We start from the raw sequence: 19288 nt of genomic DNA on the forward strand, positions 1-19288 counted from the left end.
CATATATTGTTAAACCCCCTGTGTCATTCAAAAATATTAGGAGGTGCCTATGCTAGACGTATGGATTAAGAGGGACAGCCCTAGAGGTAGGCTTCAATCCTGGGACTTCCACTCTGTGGAAACAAACTGCTGGGCATATTACTTAATCTGTTTACCTCAGTAGATGGTAACTCATGATTACCATTATTATTTACATATTTTTAATGTCAGGAAGCATTTTTTCAAAGGTAAATAAAAGAGCTTGTTTGTGTTTGTGGTACTTTGACTTTTAGTAAAGAAAGAATATTTTTATCAGTGTCAGAAACAGAAAGCAGCAAATGCTGCAAATATATTTATAATCCTTGTCATTATTTTCACCCTAACATTATTGAAACATAATCCAATATAATTTGAAATGTTAAAATGGATTATCATTTCTTAATTACTAATGTTACAGTATTATCATCTTTTTCAGTTATCATCTTGCTAAGCTTCTTAATGTCGTTCCTCTCTCCAGTACTGATTTCCCATGTGATTATAAAGATATTTTCTATTATGTAATAGGTACACTCTTGAATAAATTAAGGAACACTTTTGATGGCATCACTTTATATTAAGGACTATCTACTTGGATGAATTGAAATCACTTGTTGACATGATTCTGAGCCAGTATGCTTCATTTATTTCTGCTGGGACTCAGCACTGTGTCTGCAAGGCAGAAGTGGCCTGTATTTAACTCAGCAAGATCTGGGTTTGAAATCCTGGCCTCGCCGTTGAGCAGATAGCTTTTTTATGAGCTTGGGCACACTGCTTAACCTTTCTATGCTGCAGTTTTCTCCTTTTAAAAATAAAACAGCAAAGAGCATCTAATTTACAAGATTATTGTGAGGATTGCATCGTAATGCTTACAAATCACTTAAGAGTGTGGTGAGCATATATTGCAGTCAACATTGGACCTTATTATGATCATTGTAAGCATGATTTCAGAAAATTTACTACTCAATTACAATTTTATAATTTGCATATTAAGATAATATATGGGCATAGACAAAGCCAATAACTTGATAGAATATAGAATAGAGTGTATACCTATATGTGCTGCTGCTGCATCGCTTCAGTCGTGTCCGACTCTGTGCGACCCCATAGACGGCAGCCCATCAGGCTCCTCTGTCCCTGGGATTCTCCAGGCAAGAATGCTGGAGTGGGTTGCCATTTCCTTCTCCAACGCATGAAAGTGAAAAGTGAAAGTTAAGTTGCTCAGTCGTGTCCAACTCTTAGCGACCCCATGGACTGCAGCCTACCAGGCTCCTCTGTCCATGGGATTTTCCAGGCAAGAGTACTGGAGTGGGGTGCCATTGCCTTCTCCAATACCTATATGTAGAATCTATCAATAAAATATGACACAAATCAACTTATCTATTAAACAGAAACAGATGTGCAAACATAGAGAATAGATTTGTGGTTGCCATGGTGAAGGAGTGGGAAAGGGAAGGCCTGCGAGTTTGCACTAACAGATGCAAACTATTATACACAGACAGGATGGATAAACAGCACAGTCCTACTGTGCAGCATGGGGAACTATCCTCAGTATCCTGGGATAAGCTATAATGGAAAAGAATGTGAACAAAGAATATATATAAATGTGTGTGTGTAACTGAATCACTGTTGTACAGCAAAATTAGTGCCACATTGTAAATCAACTATACTTTAATAAAATAAAAAAGAATGAGTGTAAAAATGCTGACAGAATTAGAAGTGGGGAGATCTGATTCGAGGTGGTAAACTGGTAAATTTTGACTTGATAGTCACATCAGCAGAAAAGGAGGACATTTCTGGCAATTTAAGGTGTATTCCATAGGCTCTTAATAGTTACTTTTTACCCCCAATTTTATTTTCTTGTATCTAGTTTTTATCACGCATGTAGAATATACATTATTTAAACAAATTTTTAAAATAAGCTTCTAACCTAAGAAGGAGAAGAGGATGAATAAAATTTGTTACCTCAGTTCAGTTCAGTTCAGTCACTCAGTCGTATCCAACTCTTTGTGACCCCATGGACTGCAGCATGCCAGGCCTCCCTGTCCATCACCAACCCCTAGAGTTTACTCAAACTCGCATCCATTGAGTCAGTGATGCCATCCAACCATCTCATCCTGTGTCGTCCCCTTCTCCTCCCACCTTCAATCTTTCTCAGCATCAGGGTCTTTTCAAGTGAGTCAGTTCTTCGCATCAGGTGGCCAAGGTACTGGAGTTTCAGCTTCAGCATCAGTCCTTCCAATGAATATTCAGGACTGATTTCCTCTAGGATGGACTGGTTGGAACTCCTTGCTGTCCAAGGGACTCTGAAGAGTCTTCTCCAACACCGCAGTTCAAAAGCATTAATTCTTGGGCGCTCAGCTTTCTTTAGAGTCCAGCTGTCACATCCATACATGATTATTGGAAAAACCATAGCTTTGACTAGACAGACCTTTGTTGGCAAAGTAATGTCTCTGCTTTTTAATATTCTGTTTAGGTTGGTCATAACTTTTCTTCCAAGGAGCAAGTGTCTTTTAATTTCATGGCTGCAGTCACCATCTGCAGTGATTTTTGTGCCCCCCAAAAATAGCCTGTCACTATTTCCATTGTTTCCCCATCTATTTGCCATGAAACAATGGAACTGGATGCCGTGATCTTAGTTTTCTGAATGTTGAGTTTTAAGCCAACGTTTTCACTCTCCTCTTTCACTTTCATGAAGAGGCTCTTTAGTTCTTTGCTTTCTGCCATAAGTGTGGTGTCATCTGCATATTTGAGGTTATTGAAATTTCTTCTGGCAATGTTGATTCCAGCTTGTGCTTTGTTACCTATCTTGAACTAAAATATAGGCTAGGACAGAGGAATAATTCATTCATTCTTTCAGTAGATATTTCGTGAGCACCTTCTATGTTCCATGCACTGTCCTAAGCTTTTCAGATAGTTCCCTGAACAACATAGACAAACACCTCTGCTCTCATGGAGTTTCCTGCTTATGGGGAAAGTAAACAATAGATTTAAGTAAATTACATGTTATATCACAATATGATCAATATTTTGGAAAAAGAAACCCACATAGAAAGGCAGATTATGAGTGTAGAGGAGGGAGCTGAATAACCTGTGGGGATGAGTTGCAATTGTATATGGTGTTATCAGAATAGATTTCATGGAGGAGATAAATTGAATAGAGCTGGGAGAGTTAGACATATCCAGAGGAAGAATGTGACAAGTCATGCGCATGCTCTGAGGTGTGGGAGTAGCCTGACTTTGTGAGAAACAGCAAGGAATGCAGTAAAGTTGGAGCTAGGGACTAACAGCAAGATGGGAGGAGAGGTCTCAGGAGACAAATCAGGCAGGACACAGGGGGCCATTTTAAGATATTGGAGAAGTGCTTTGGAATCAGATATAATTAATTTAAAACCTTGATTCTGCTGTTTACTATTCACATGATGGTCATTAAAATTATTTAATTATTCTGAATCACTTTCTTTCTCATTTTAAAGTGGCAAATAGCAATATCTCCTTTTCAAAGTTGTTCTAAAACTTGAATGAAATAATCTATATGCTTTACATATAACCATTCACATGGTGATTGTTATTTGTTGTTATTATTATTGCTAAGAAGACTAGAGTTAATTAAATTCTGAATGGGTACATATTCTAGGTAACTTGAGATTATAGAAGAAATTGGTCAGTCTTCTGATTTCTGCATATGTAAAGAGGAGAAACAGGTGATGAAAACTTTTAAAAGAATCTCTCTCTGAATAAAGAGATGTCTACTTGCATTCTTTAAATCAGTTGCAATAATTCAATGTAAAACCAAGAGGATATATGTTTCAGTTATATAAGCAACATGGTCTAAGAGGATATTAAATACTAAGAATTTTATTTTAGGAACAAATAATGTTATCAACATCAGCTGTATTTTATTCATTTATTCAACAAAAGTTGCAGAGAGTCTAATACTTTTTTATTAGTTGTAAGACATATGATTGCTCTATCTCAATATCTGTGAGATTGGCAATCATTTTATAATCCTAATTTGATGAAAGATGGCCTGTGCCAGACTCTGGGAATACTAAGACAAATACAACTTAGTCCAGGCCTGCAGATTTTTACTGCACTGTGGAAAGGCTCAGGGAATAACACAATAAATATTTTTGGAAGTATATTTCTTACAATAGAGTAGAGAAGGAATCAGAGAAGGGGGAGATAGAAGGCTGAAAGAAACTCCTTAGAAGAAGTTGTATACATCCCACAAAACAAAAACATTAAATATCTAAGTTAGAGCAAAGACAGTGGATATGGAGGGAAGCGGTTGTATAGCAGAGATGTTTTTGTGGTAGAAGAGATGGAATTTTGTGACTGATCCATAATAGCAATTGAGGAGGAATAATCAGAGGTGGTTGCCATGGGTCTGGACTGGGCAACCAGGCTGGGTATGGTATGTGAAATGAGGTTAGTACTGGGCGGGTGGTAGCAAGGAGCAGATAATGCTTTTGATTTTAGATTTTGTGTTAGGCACAATTTTGGTTTCCAAAGATGATCCCCAGTCACCGTCCTCTTTGGAGTGGTTGCTTTCCTGGGGCTTCGCTATTTGGCCTATAAAGACATTTATAAATACTGATCTCTGATTAGCTTGTATTTGTGTGAGGAGAAGTAAATTTCACTACAGCTGATAAGAATTTATAAGAAACTCAAGAAATCAATTATCCTTTGACTTGAGTAATATTTCAGAATCGTGCACATCCCGAGCATTAACTCTCTGGATTGGCAGACCCTAAGATATTGGGATGTATTATTCAACCTGAAATAAATGTCAGACACCCAAATATAATTTAATCTGCTAGATAACATTTGTAAAATCTGCTTGTTTAGCTATAGCCCGTTTTATCTGAGGAGATGGTGCATTTGAGAATTTACTTGCCTTATATTTTCAAAGTAACTCTTAAATCTCTCTCCACTGGGTTTTCTCATGAGATGTTATTTTTTGTAAATTACCTAGGTTTCTGTAGATGCCGCCCATGGGTACAGCCCACGAGCCATTGACATGAGCAATGTTACACTATCCAGAGATCTGCACGTAAGTACTTTTAAAAATATTCTGCAAATTTCATTTTTAAAAAGTGTACATGCATTTCCTGCATGTATTTTACAGCATGAATTATTGAATGTACTGATCAGAGAGAAGGTCCGTGGAATTTATTGATTATGTACCCTAAGCTTTTAATGCTGTGAAAGTTGATAGAACTTTTTCAGGGTGTTTCCTTCAAATAATATATTTTCTTTAAAGATCATATCTATTTTTTAAAACCCTAATATAATTATATAGAAGAAGAAGAAACTAAATCAGTAATTTATAATGCTCAAAGATCATTTTAATTACTCATGAAAAAATGTGTGTTATAAGTCGGGGGTCTCCATCCTGTGGGATCTAATGCCTGATGATTAGAGGTGGAGCTGATATAATAATAATAGAAATAAAGTACCCAGTAAATGTATTGAGCTTAAATCATCCTGAACCCCCTGAGTCTATGGAAAAATTTCTTCCATGAAACCAGTCCCTACTGCCAAAAAGGTTGGAGACTGCCGTTCAGTTCAGTTCAGTCACTCAGTCGTGTCCGACTCTTTGCAACCCCATGAACCGCAGCACACCAGGCCTCCCTGTCCATCACCGACTCCCGGACTCCCCCCAAATCCATGTCCATTGAATCAGTGATGCCGTCCTCTTCCTCTGTCGTCCCCTTCTCCTCCTGCCCTCAGTCTTTCTCAGCGTTAGGGTCTTTTCCAATGCGTCAGCTTTTCGCATCAGGTGGCCAAAGTATTGGAGTTTCAGCTTCAACATCAGTCCTTCCAATGAACACCCAGATCTGGTCTCCTTTAGGATGGACTGGTTGGATCTCTTTGCAGTCAAAGGGACTCTCAAGAGTCTTCTCCTTAAGTTGTTTATTTAACCAAACTGACAACATTTTGCTTGCTCCTGCCATAGTTCTCTTTTGTCAATAAGGAGCCTACTGTGAAATGCCTGATTTGAGTGAAAAGATAAAATTTGTTACCACAGGACATAAGTTGACAGGTCAATATAATGATCACACAATGATATTGGCATTGTTTGCATCATTCCTAGAGAAGTAAGCATACCAAGATAAAAATCTAAGATTATTAAATCTTGGGCTTCCCTTTTGTCATTTTCTGGTATGAATGTGTTAAAATGACATAGTAAACTTGTCTTAAGTGAAAGGAATCTTAGAGGTAATCTTGTCAAAGTCCAAAGGCCACAGAAAAAGTTAATGAGCCTCCAAGGTCTCTCACCTGGATTGGGACAGACATTCATTCAGTCTGTTCATTGGATGTTCCCTGTGTTCAGTGTTCATTCAGTAAGGTTTAATCATCTTGTAAATCTTTAGAAATTGAAATAAAAACTTGTAAACCGACATATTTTTAAAGTCTATAGCTAGTTTGAAGTTTCATTATTAAATTAATAAAACACGTGTCTTTAAACATTTCAAAGAACAATGACCTTTCCCATCGAATCATCTGTGGCTATTTACTACTTTATATTTCACAGATCATTAGAAACCTTTGAAATTTCAGATTATAAATAATTTTCTTTTAGATGTATTTTAGCACTAACACACTATAATTTACTCATTTAAAACATGTTTGTTATTACATATTGGAAACAAAAATTATCTTTTTCTAGTATCCTTTTAAAGTATAACTTAGTTGCAAAATATTTTGTTTGTTTAAGGCTATGGCAGAAATGATGGCTGAAAACTACCATAATATATGGGCAAAGAAAAAGAAACTGGAACTGGAGGCCAAAGGTAATATTTTTAAAAATCCTTGTTAAAAAATGACCAGAGGTTGAGTCTATGAACGTACAATAAGGATAAAGTAGTCTTTTTGGCACAAGAGCTCATTATATCTTTAGTTTATTAGAATGGTTCAAATATAGTTATAATAGTTTCAAGGTGGAAATGCTATTTCCTGATTTCCTTATTGCCAGTATATAGTTCCTGATGTCTCAGAATTTTGATGGCCCATCAAATGGTCTCTCTTGCCTATTTTAGCCTGTAGATATCTATATTTGTCATCCTTTTAATTAATTAGGCCTCCTTCAATGATTCCACCCCAGCCTAAATATTTCTCTTATTTCATTGTATCTCCTATCCTCAGCCTCATTGTTTTGTTCAGTCCAGTTGCGTACTGTCTCTTACATGCCTTTGCTTGCCCTTTCCTGCTGTTTTTGTTGAATACTAAAATGACCTAATATTGCCTTAGTCATTTCTAAAATCTTTTCTTAATTTATTAAGAAAATTATATTTCTCAAAAATAAGTATGTAATATTTGCATTAATATTTTGTTCAGTTACATGCATCTTGTACTGATCATCTCTTTCATTGTTATTTATTCAGCATTAGATTATATGCATGTTGTTTATGTTTGTGTGTGTTCTCTTATTATCTTCTATGTGGGTTTCTTTTCCCCAATGAAAATATAATTCACGCTCAGGGCTGTAACTTTTATGATTTTTGTCATCCTTATTGTATAGCTCTGGATACCAGGAAGCTCTATTTCTTACTTATTGATATAGGTAAAAGTATGGAGGAAGATCATTTTGAAGAGTGAGAATATTTCATAATGAAAGGAATAGGTTTCATTGGAGGATAGTACCAGGTACTAAGCACTGGGAAACAGAATCACACAAATTAGAACTGGTCATAGGAGTGAACAGAGAGAATTTCATGTACCAAAATTGCCTCTTCCAGAATTTGGCTTAGGGCTAGGCCCATTTTTCTAGAAACATCCTATAAATGTTTGTAAAATGAATGATCAGCTCTTTGGTTGACAGATAGATGTATGAATAGATGGAAGATGGATGGAGAGCAGAGTCGCAGTATTTTCACTTAGTAAAGTTCTTGGGGCATTGTCCACATAACTAGTTGACAAAGTTACTCTTTGTTCCATATGCAAATTACATGACAAATTTAGTTTTTCTTTTCTAAGTATGTTTCAATTACTATGGTTTGGTTATGATTAAAAGTAATTAATCAGACTATATGTAAAATAGATAGCTGGGCTTCCCTTGTGGCTCAGCTGGTAAAGAATCTGCCCTCAGGTTCTTTGTGGAAGACCTGGGTTCAGTCCCTGTGTTGGGAAGATTCTCTGAAGGGAAAGGCTACCCACTCCAGTATTCTGTCCTGGAGAATTCCATGGACTATATATAGTCCATGAGGTCACAAAGAGTCAGACACGACTGAGCAACTTTCACTTCACTTCACTTCAAAATAGATAGCTAGTGAGAAGCTGCTGTATACTGCTGGGAGCTCAGCTTGGTGTTCTGTGATTATCTAGAGTGGTGGGATGGGAGGGTAAGAGGCAGGTCCAAGAGGGAGGGTATATGTATGTATACACACATACACACACACACACACACACACACACACACACACACACACATAGATGATTCACTTCATTATACAGCAGAAACGAACATAACATTGTAAATCAACTATACGCCAATTAAAAAAAAAAGTAATAAGCAGCTATCTTACTACTCCCTTCTAAGTAAGTGCACTACAAAGTCATCATTATCCTTTAATTTCTGAGCCAGCCATTAAGTGCCCTGCCATCAGTGTTTTCTTTGAAGGATATCACTTGTAAATGAGGCATCCATACCTCTGCATCCAGCTTGTCTTGATTCAAATTCATTGTGTGGAAACACGAACATAGTTACAGCAAAGGGTAAAAGATGAGGTGGCAAAATTAGAATTCTTACTCCTTTCAAAGGAGACAGTGAGTTGTTTAGCATTAAAACAGCAGACTAGTAGGACAGGTGTTGAAATGCAGAGCACTGGATCTTGGCATTTAAGTATTGCAGCTGATAGAAGGGAGAAATGAGTCTTGGAACCAGAGAGGCTTGAGACTGGGACAGTTTTAGGACAGAAACTCCAGGTGTCTATTCTCCACTTTGTCTCTCTCCTGGAGAAAGCCAACTCATGTCTTGACAACTCTACTTCTGTTTTTAAGAAGATCTGGATGGAAGTGTACCAGGGGCCTGTCACCTACTGCATGTAGCTCTTGGGGAGGGCGTGGTGATGGGGGGTGTGTGTGTGTGTGTGTGTGATGTTTGAGAGAGATAATAAGGAAACAACTTGAAATACCCCTTTAATCTTTCAGATACCTGGGCAATTAAGAAAATCAGTGTTGAAGCCACCCACTTTTCTTTTGGCCCCACCCAGGGCCCTTTTTATCATCCCTACATCTATGTACAGAAGATGAATCCACTTTAGAGAAATCTGGAGAAAGTTTCCTCTTCTACTCTCCCAGATTGTCTGTTCCTTAGTGCTTTCCCAACCTCCTTGAAGAATCTAGCAGAGTTGGGGGAAATCAGGCAGTTTAAGGAGTATATCAGGAATAGAATAAAGGAGTGAAAGTCCAAGAAATTTTATCTATGCTCCCCAGTCAGTGAAAAATGGAAACAGCTAGCATTCCTTTTTATTCTTTGTTTCCTACTAACACGTATTTTGGGCTCTGATGATCTGTCATGAAGCCAAGAAAAGCAGAGGTATCAAGCAGTTTTGACCCTTTCGCATGAATGAATGCACTCGGCCGGTGCTGTATGTTTGAGGCAGAATCCTAGAAATTACTAAACATTTATTCACCTCTCAAGTGTAGCTAGTTTCTTTACTTCCCTTCCACACAGTATCTTTTATAAATGGGCCAGATCAAGGTAGTCCACTCCCTTTAGCTAAGTGGCACAGCAAAGGACATAATTTCAAGTCTGCTGGCTGACTTTAAGTATCTGCCCTATCTAAGGCTGAAGGTTCTCTGTGTCCTTGGTTTAGTTGCTAAGTTGTGTCAGACTCTTGGGACCCCATGGACTGTAGCCCACCAGGCTCCTCTTTCCATGGGATTCTCCAGGCAAGAATACTGGAGTAGGTTGCCATTTCCCTCTCCAGGGGATCTTTCTAATGCAGGGATTGAACCCCAGACTCCCGCATTGCAGGAGGATTCTTTACCAATTGAGCTGCAAGGGAATCCCTTTGTGTCCTTAGGATTTTTAAAGTTTAAGCTTTTTTCTTTTTCTCCCTGTCTCTCTCTCTCTCTTTCTCTTGCCCCCTTTCCCCCACCTCCCTTGCCTCTCTACCTTTCCCAAAATGATCTGTTACTGTCTGATCCCTAAATCATTGGGGATTACGAATTAAGTTGTTAGTTTCCCTAGGAATGAAGAACTGCATTCAAAAATAGGTCATAACTGCAGGGTGATTAAATTAAATATTTACATTATAACTTTTTTTCATAAAATATGCTAGAAGTCAGATTTGTCCTCAGCGGGCTTAGTAATTTATTCCATATCCTTCTTGCTGGTCCCCAAATGTTTATTAGTATTATCGTATGACAGTTGTAGTCTATTGACAGTTATAGTTGTATCAGACTGTAAAATAAGTGACGGCTTCTTAATATGCTTCATATCAGTGGAGTAGCAGCTGACTGCCCCTTGCGTTTGCGATCAAATAGTGTCACCTAATGGTCAGAAGGTTCATTGCGTGATTATATTTCGGTAGATGGCACTCTCAGTCCAAGCATGTTCTAGGAGAGCATGGCATATTCTCCTTTGTCCTTTTGTTTGCTTTTTTCTTTTTTGAGGGTCAATTCAACATTTATGGTTGTTCTGGCACTCCTGACTTAACCCCATTGGACTTTTCATAGGCTTTATGTTTCATTGTAATTCAAACAAAATAGTCATTTCAGTTATTTTTATTCTGGAGTTTCCTTAGCAGTTATATTTCAAGGAATTTCAGCATCCCACATAAAATATATTCCTTTACGTGTTTTGTAAACTTTTAATCTGGGACATACCAAGCTATTCTTTTTGCTGCTACTTTAATAGTACTCCTTGTACCCGATCTTTACATCTGGATACGATCTTTTGAAATTTTTATAATTTTTGCAAACGTTTTTACAAAATTTATAATTTTATAAATGGTTTTCTCTTGGTCGGGTTTTTAAAAATTTAAGTGCTTCCCAGAATTTTTAAATCTAAAAGAATGCTTTTAGTATTTCTTATCAGAAGAGGTATGCTAGAAACTTAGATTCTTGCCAGAATTCCAAGTCCATCAATTACATATGCTACTTCTGTTAGATAATTAACAGCAATCAACTTGTACCTTAACAATCTGAGTTTTCTGTGTTTAGAAATATGTGACTGCAAAGTAGGCTCCCTGTGGCTCAATGGCAGACTCTGCCTGCAATGAAGAAGACCCAGGTTTGATCCCTGGACCAGGAAGATCCCCTGAAGAAGGAAATGGCAACCCACTCCAGTATTCTTGCCTGGAGAATTCCATGGACAGTGGAGCCTGGAGGGCTGTAGTCCATGGGGCACAAAAGAGTCAGACTTAGTGACTAAACAACAACAACAAAGACAATACAGTACTTTCTGATCTGGAAGGCATAGTGAAAATTACGTATTTAAGACAATTTTTTTCTCTTTTCTCTGTGCATTAGAAAATGAAGCATTTTGCTTGAAACCTGCCTTGTAATTTTACTGGGTCCGGCTGTGCAAATTTTAGTGCATAGTACACTCTGCATTCAGAGTTCGAGTAGGAAGGAAAACATGGCCTCTTTTTCCTTCTTGTGTAACTGTAGATGTCTTTGGCACTTGATACTACAGTTGTCTTTATGTTCATGTTTTAGTTGCATCTTAGACAGCATATGCATAGTTTTTTTTGAACAGGTTTTCTAAATTAATTGGAGCATTAAAGGCACTAGACAGGAAAGTCTTGGATGAGTCCTGTGTATCCTATGTATATTTAGAGGATACCAGGAATTCTGTAGTGAAAGTGAAAATTCTATTGTAAAAGTAGTAAAAGTGTTAGTTGCTCAGTTGTGTCTGCCTCTTTGCAACCCCATGGACTATAGCCTCCCAGGCTCCTCTTGTCCTTCTTCAGGCAAGAGAACTAGAGTGGGTAGCCATTCCCTTCTCTAGGGGATTCTTCCCAACCAGGGATTGAACCCAGGTCTCCTGAATTGCAGGCAGATTCTTTACATCTCGGCTACTAGGGAAGCCCAAATGCACCCATATCTCATTTCAGATTATTTTCTAAATACTATGCTGTATTCTCATCTTGACATCCTCTTAGGAGGTGGAAACCATCCCCTACTGGTACCTTATGATACACTGACAGCCAAAGAGAAAGCCAAGGATAGGGAAAAAGCACAGGACATCCTCAAGTTCCTGCAGATCAATGGCTATGCTGTATCCAGGTAAAAGCACACCTACTCCAGTTATAAGTAGGTGTTATAAGACTTGTTATAAGACTGTTATAAGACTTGTTATAAGACTGAATATTCAATTAGCCCTGTCAGATTTAATGCTGAAAATGAGCTCCGTGGCCTCTTTAAATGTCAGAGCTCTATTTAGTGTGTTCAAAATATACATGTTGAAAACATTAATGCCCTTAGCTGCCATATAATTGAGTTCCCTACACTTTTTATGTCAAGTCTCCATTCATCATTTAGGCAAAATCTCTAGGCAGAAATGACACTCTGTATTTTTAAATGCAATATCTTATTGTGTAGTAATATTTATTAAGTACAGCTTCTTATCATATGCAAAGTATTTTTTAAAATTTATTTTTAGCTATAAAATATTAGCTAACCTTGCAAATGTATCAATATCTGTGTATAAATGTATATATTGCTATATGTAAAATGTTAAGATACCTCTCTGTATGTAGATATTTAACAAAATATGTTTTGTTTTTACCTTGCCTTCTAATAATCTTTCTTAGATGTTGGTTTCCATTTTTTGTTTTTGCCATCCTAGAGGGTTCAAAGACCTGGAACTGGACACACCTTCTATTGAGAAACGGTTTGCCTATAGTTTCCTTCAGCAACTCATTCGCTATGTAGATGAGGCCCATCAGTATATCCTGGAGTTTGGTAGGTACCATGGTCCTGTTACTAACAGCCCAGTTTTTGTTATGTTTGTTATTTACAACATCAGGATCTAGAACAGCATAGACCACTGGGATGCTTATGGTCTGTTCCCTGATGGTGTAAACATTTTTATATCAATCCTAATATTAACTTGAGTCTAAAAGTCAATAGGAAAACTCATTTTTTAAGGATGGGTAAATTTTGAGAACTTTAAAAAAAATTCTAACATGCAATTCTTTTCTCCTTAAAATGTATATTGGCATTGATTTTTCATTTTGAAAGATACATTGGATGGACATCAAATTTTAAGGTACAGTTAAATCCTTCCTTATGAAATTAATTGCTCTGCTCTTTTAAAAAAGGAACTAAAACTCTTTGGATTCTCCAAATGTCTAGACAATGGAAAGCCCTCAAGTTTAGCCTTTGCAGGAACACACATTTGTACTAGAGTATCAGCAATGCGAATACTTTATTATCCTCTTAGGGTGAAAGGAAAGACCTCTTCCCCATCTGGCTCAGTGACATTTAAGTACAAAAAGAACTCCTTAATTTAAATCGTAGATTTGAATCAGATCATCAAGACAGCCTCCTCTCATTTCTCTTATTTTGTGTTTGTCCTCAGCATTGTTGAATTAAAATTCAAGTTGTTAATGACTTACCTTCGAGTCAGATCCCCTTCCAGCCACTGGTTGGTATTAGATATAAAGAGTAGAGTTTTATCCTTTTTGAAAAACTGTGTGCTCTGCTGGTGGTCATCTTATTTTCTTTTCCACTTTTAGGGTTGTATTTCTGTTTTTATTTTGTTTTTTTTAACCCACATTCTTTTGGTTTTCAGCCCCTTTCCTTGGGGTCCATAGTCCTAGGTCTCATAGCAATACATCAGCAAAAGATCCCTCCTAACCAGGGGCTCTTTTTGCTGCTGTTATCTTAGGATTTATGCTTAGTTTTCAGCATAGCATCAGATTAAAGTTTATAGAAATTTGAGCTCTGATATTTTCTTGTTGCTAGGTCCCTGGATCCCAGATATGATTAGAGATATTCAGTTTGAGCATCAGTCTCTTAAATAACCTTCCTGTCTTTCAACCTGCCTCCTTATCTACAGTACAAATGCTATATTTTTGATCTCTTCACCAACTTTTTCATAAAGACCAATTATATAAACTAATCCATAATATGCAATCTCTTTGTATGTCATCCATCAGTATTTTTTTAAAATATGGTAGTCATCCTGACTAATAGCCAAATTACCCTCAATGATATTTCACCAAAGAACAAGTATGAGGCCATGGTGAATTTTTGAAGCTTTTATGCACAAACTTAAATGTTGACATTTCTAATCCACATTTAAGAGTATATGAATGAACAGCAATTCTGGCATCCAGCCTTCGTTTTGACCACAGAAAGGAGAAGAGGGGAAAAAAGAGTGATCATTTGGAGAAGGGAACAAGAAAAACAAACTTTTCTCTTGCCTCCATATGGATAACAGAAACAGAACTTTGAAGGATGAAATTTGTTTAGACTTTAGTCGTGCTATATTCCAGTTTCTGACTAAACATCCTGGGACAGTGTTTCTGTCTAAGAAGTGGTGAGAAGCTTATTACAGGGCAAGTTCACCTACTTGACACATTTCTTTTTTTCTATAGGAGAAGGTCTTATAAACAGAATTCTGGGGACAAATAAGGTTAGATTAGTATAGAGCCCAACAAAATTAGTTTTTTGTTTGGTTGTTGACAATTGCTGATGTTAGTCGTTCCTTTTTCAGGTGACCGCAAAGCAAGTTATGTATAAGAACTCTGTTAGAGGAAATCCCAAATTTTTATGATACCTCCTTTTATTTTTCACTTTATTGCCTTTGCAACACATCTTTAATATAGCCGTTCTTAAACATAGACTCATGGTGCCGATAAGAATATGCATGTGCCTTTTCTAAGTTTTGTGTTATATCATAGATCATACTCTCTCCAAATCCTTTCATAGTTTCTGCATAAGCATTTTTATTAAAATGTGTAATTAATGGAAAAATATTTCCTATTTAATGCTTTGAAGTGTGGTAAGATTTAGATAGGTACAAAATTCTGTCTGAATAACATTTATTTGAGAAGCCCCTTAGGTAGATCCAACCATTGTGCAAATGTTTGAGAGAGATTTAGTGCCAAGTTGATTTAAAAAATGAAACTCTTAAATGTTAAAAATACATAATTTTCTTTTACTTATTCATGGGAAGATCATTGTCTCATTTTATGAAATATTACCTAGGTTATCTAAAACTTATGCCAGATTTGTGTCTTTAAAAATTTAAAAGCCTATTTCCAATTGTTTTTATTTCTGTTTGCAAAAGAACTTTTTCAAGGAAAAGTCAGTTTGATTCTTATAAAATATGGAAGCTCTGCTTCCAAATTTTACTAAATCCTTATATCCAGTTCTGAAATTCTTAGCTCTACAATCTGTTCTGCATATCATTGTGATTATTATAGTTTATTACTACCTCTTCAGTATGCATGAAATCTCTTCTGTATGCATGAGGGAATGAGGAAATGCCACCTTTTAAGCTAAATACATTAGGTCAATCAGTTCTTAACCTTGAACTCATTTTCTATACATGGGGAAACTTTGGGGATTTTTCCTTTGCTTGTGGAGGTTATCTTTGGACATTGGTGAACTTCTTTGTTCTTTAGCAGAATGTTAATTTTCCAACCTAGTATTCTAATTGTAGTCCTCCCCCTCATCACAGGCACTGGCTTCCTGCAATTTTTCCTTTGGCATATTAATATTAATAGCTTTAGCTTTGTCACATCAAGAAGTAACTGTCTTTATTGGAGACTAGTGTTAAAATCTAATGAATTTTGTTTATTTAAAAACACTTCTCTACTCACTTTTCTTACCCCTGTGAGCTTCTTTCTCACTGAAATAAAATGTGGGATTTTACTGCTAAAAATGTGGACTTTTTACTTTATTCCAGTTTTCTCAGTACGTGTTAATAAGATCTCAGAGTTTTATCGGAAGTTTGTGATTGTAACCACATGTGTGGGCTGTCTCAAAAGCTTTTTTATTTTGACTTGGGTACATTTTTCATCTTTTTTTTTTTTTTTCATTAATGACACTGCTAAGGTTAACCTTTCTCTCTTTGTGTTCAGTTTAGGAGGGTAACACGTTTAGCAGTGTGTTCTGAACTTTGCATTTTGGGTGAATATTTTGCAGTGTTTGAAGTGCAACATGTACCTAAAAAACTCTTCATGTCTACAGATGGTGGCAGCAGAAGCAAAGGAGAACATTTCCCTTATGAACAAGAAATCAAGTTCTTTGCTAAAGTACAGTATACAATCTGTCTTGTTTTTCCTTCAATATGTTTGTTTACCAAATATACTCTTTAGATAGTCGCCTCTTTGCAGAATGCACTTGTCTACAAATATGAATTCTCCTCTTAGTAAATATTCTGTGGCACGAAAATAACTGCATGAATCATGTAGGATAAATTTGCTCCCAGCATCCTTGGTCATACTTAAAATAACTTGTTCTGCTCTCTGTACGGTATTCCTCAAATGACTTTGTTCTCTATGAAGTTTGACTCAAAGTTCTCTCTTTTTGGCTTCATCATATGACATAAAGGAGAAATAGCTACTTCCTAACATTTGAATATTGATCTGACTTTAAAATTTTAGATGCATATTTCTTCATTAAAGAGGAAAAGCCTGAGTTAATTTTTAATGATTATATTATAACCTACAGTATAGAATCTTTATTGTGAAGCCTGAGTCCTACTCAGAAAAGGAAAACTGAAGCTCAGACAGGATCAGTTGTTCGTGGTTAGAGTATAGCCTATCATTTTTATTTATTCCACTTAATATGAATTCAGCAAAACTCTGCTCTATGTCTGAAACATTCCTGACTTCCTTTCAGCCAGTACAGGAAAGAGATGAAGAGTTGCAGAGTCTCCACGTTGGGTCCATTCACTTACTCACTGTTTACTGTGTGTCTGGTCTGTGTCATACATTAGCCTACAAGGATGTAGATTCAGTGTCACAAAGACAGAATTCCCTTGGGACGCTTTCCTATTTACAACATGTTTTAGTTAACCTGAAGACCTGATTATTTTTGTCAGGTTCCTTTCAAAGTACTTGTATGTGGTCATTTGTAAAATGGCATGTTATTTTGATTGAGTAATATTTGGCTTCTGTTTTCAGAATTGTTATTCTTTATTATAAGGGAAATTTCTCCTGTCTGTTCTTTCCATTCAGTATAGCACCCAAAGTCCGTATCAGTCATCTGAAGTTTGTCTTAGGCTGCACATTGCTAGGTATCTATTCTACTAGGGTGTAATCCTCCTTGATAACCAGTAATCAAGAAATGCTGTATTCATGACCTCTAATCATGCATTTAGAATACATTCTTGTATACCATTGCCAGCGTGCTCAGCACTCCTAGTGATTTTGTTTGCAGATGCCTAATGAGGCTTAATTTCTACTCACTCTGTGATTCATTCATTCACATATTTACTGAGTACCTATTATATGTCAGTTGCTAAGTTCAGGCAATGTCACAACTTTTTAGGCAGATCACTGGAAACTTGTGTATTCCTATTATTAAAAAATAATAAATATATTATTTAAAATATACCATGTAGGAAAAAATTAGATTTAGACTAGAGTCTAAATACTGATAATGCCTATTATTATCACCTTTTTCATTTATTTCTTCAATGAATATATATCTAATGCTTGCTGCAGGCTTGCAGCAGAGTCCTAGGCACAAGTGAATCAGTGATAAATGAAACAGAGCAAGCAGGGGTCATAGAGGCCAAGAGAGGGGTTTAAACAATCCCCCAAATGTTTTTATCTCTCATGCACCTTATAGACTCTTAGGGAGACAGACTAATACAAAGTCACACAAATAAAATATAAAATTGCAAATGATGTTAGAGGACCAGAGGATATGGGGAGTTTATGTCCGTGATAGGCCAGCAAAGGCTTACCTGATGAAGTGCTGCTGCGCTGAGGCCTGCAGGAGGGGTGGAGTGACTCGGTGGTTACTGGGTGTGGGAAGGACATTTCAGACAGAGGGCATGGCATGTATACAGCCTGTGGATGGGGGAGGGGCGATTGGACAAAGGCCAGCAGGATTAGAGTGCAGAATTGAGAGGTAGGCTTTGATCAAGGCCAGGGATGAAGAACTTTGTAAGTCGGTAAGTGGCGATGTGTCTGAGTAAATCATTCACTGTCTTCACCTCAAGTTATCTTCATCTCCATCTTCAACCTCGAAAACAGAGTTGATAACACCTACCATACAAAGTGGTCACTGGGACACATGGGATTATAGCATGTCAGATACAGTCCTCAGACATAGTAGAGACTCCATAGAAGGTCATCCTTGATTGCCTTTGAATCTTTTGGGCACGAAACTGCAGTGTGTGAAAATATTAAGACTATTTCATTTGAGAATGTATTGAGACTAATTTCAAACACTGAAAATTCAGTGTGTTTTTCATAATGACACCCCACTCCAACCTACTCCTGCGTCCCCCTCCCCCGCCACACATACACATGCACGGACTGGAGAGAGCAGAGAGGGATACTCTGAAATGGTGCTGACTGGCATGGCTGTGAATGTTGGGGACTCATTGCATGTGAACAGAGCTCTGGCTGCACCAAAGACTCAGCATGCATTGGTCCCCCAAAAGATTCCACTGTGTAGATCTGTTTTCTTTTCCTTTCTTTCAGGTCGTTCTTCCTTTAATTGATCAGTATTTCAAAAACCACCGTTTATACTTCTTATCTGCAGCAAGCAGACCTCTCTGTTCTGGAGGACATGCATCAAACAAAGAGAAAGAAATGGTGACTAGGTAAACAGCTATAAAAATAAAGACTATTGTTTAAGTGTATTTGCATTTGAGAAAGAGTATCTCAGGATCTTGAAGTAGGAGCATGCAGAGTGTTCACCCATCTTCCTTGGCCCCTGGGAATCAAATACTACAAAGATGATGGTTTGGGCAAGTTAATACATGTGTTCTAGGTATTGAATTTTCTTATATTTTACTGCTAAATATAATACTGAGTTGAGGGAATAAAATACACAGTTCAGAATGCACAAGTAGAGGCTAGAGATACATTAGTATATTAGTATTTTTGATAAATGATGCTCTTAACATTGGTTTCATTAACATTTTTTCAAATCTAATATTTTTGCTGGCCTGTATTTTTCAGGAGGGCAAGATCTCATTTACAGTAATTATAATTTTAAATGAAAAAAATTATGACCTATCCTGGAATAAAATGATGTAAACATATATACTTTCTGAGGTTTTCCATTCACACCACTCAAGCTACATCCTAGCAGTGCTTTCTCATTTATGTTTAAACCT

At 36.9% G+C, this 19288-nt stretch overlaps 1 protein-coding gene across 3 annotated transcripts in view; it reads left to right on the forward strand.

The window, feature by feature from the left end:
* RYR2 (ryanodine receptor 2) overlaps positions 1 to 19288 on the forward strand; it is an 832848-nt gene that overhangs the window by 634681 nt on the left and 178879 nt on the right. For 2 of the 3 annotated variants that reach the window (XM_070781954.1, XM_070781952.1), the window contains 6 exons: positions 4994 to 5071; positions 6740 to 6815; positions 12135 to 12258; positions 12821 to 12936; positions 16177 to 16241; positions 18648 to 18769. In XM_070781954.1, the coding sequence (XP_070638055.1) occupies positions 4994 to 5071; positions 6740 to 6815; positions 12135 to 12258; positions 12821 to 12936; positions 16177 to 16241; positions 18648 to 18769 (581 nt within the window). The remainder of the gene's footprint in view (positions 1 to 4993; positions 5072 to 6739; positions 6816 to 12134; positions 12259 to 12820; positions 12937 to 16176; positions 16242 to 18647; positions 18770 to 19288) is intronic. The other variant, XM_070781953.1, reaches the window with a different exon arrangement.

This window comes from Bos indicus, chromosome 28 (assembly GCF_029378745.1).
Source record: "Bos indicus isolate NIAB-ARS_2022 breed Sahiwal x Tharparkar chromosome 28, NIAB-ARS_B.indTharparkar_mat_pri_1.0, whole genome shotgun sequence".
NCBI classification, from domain to species: Eukaryota; Metazoa; Chordata; class Mammalia; order Artiodactyla; family Bovidae; genus Bos; species Bos indicus.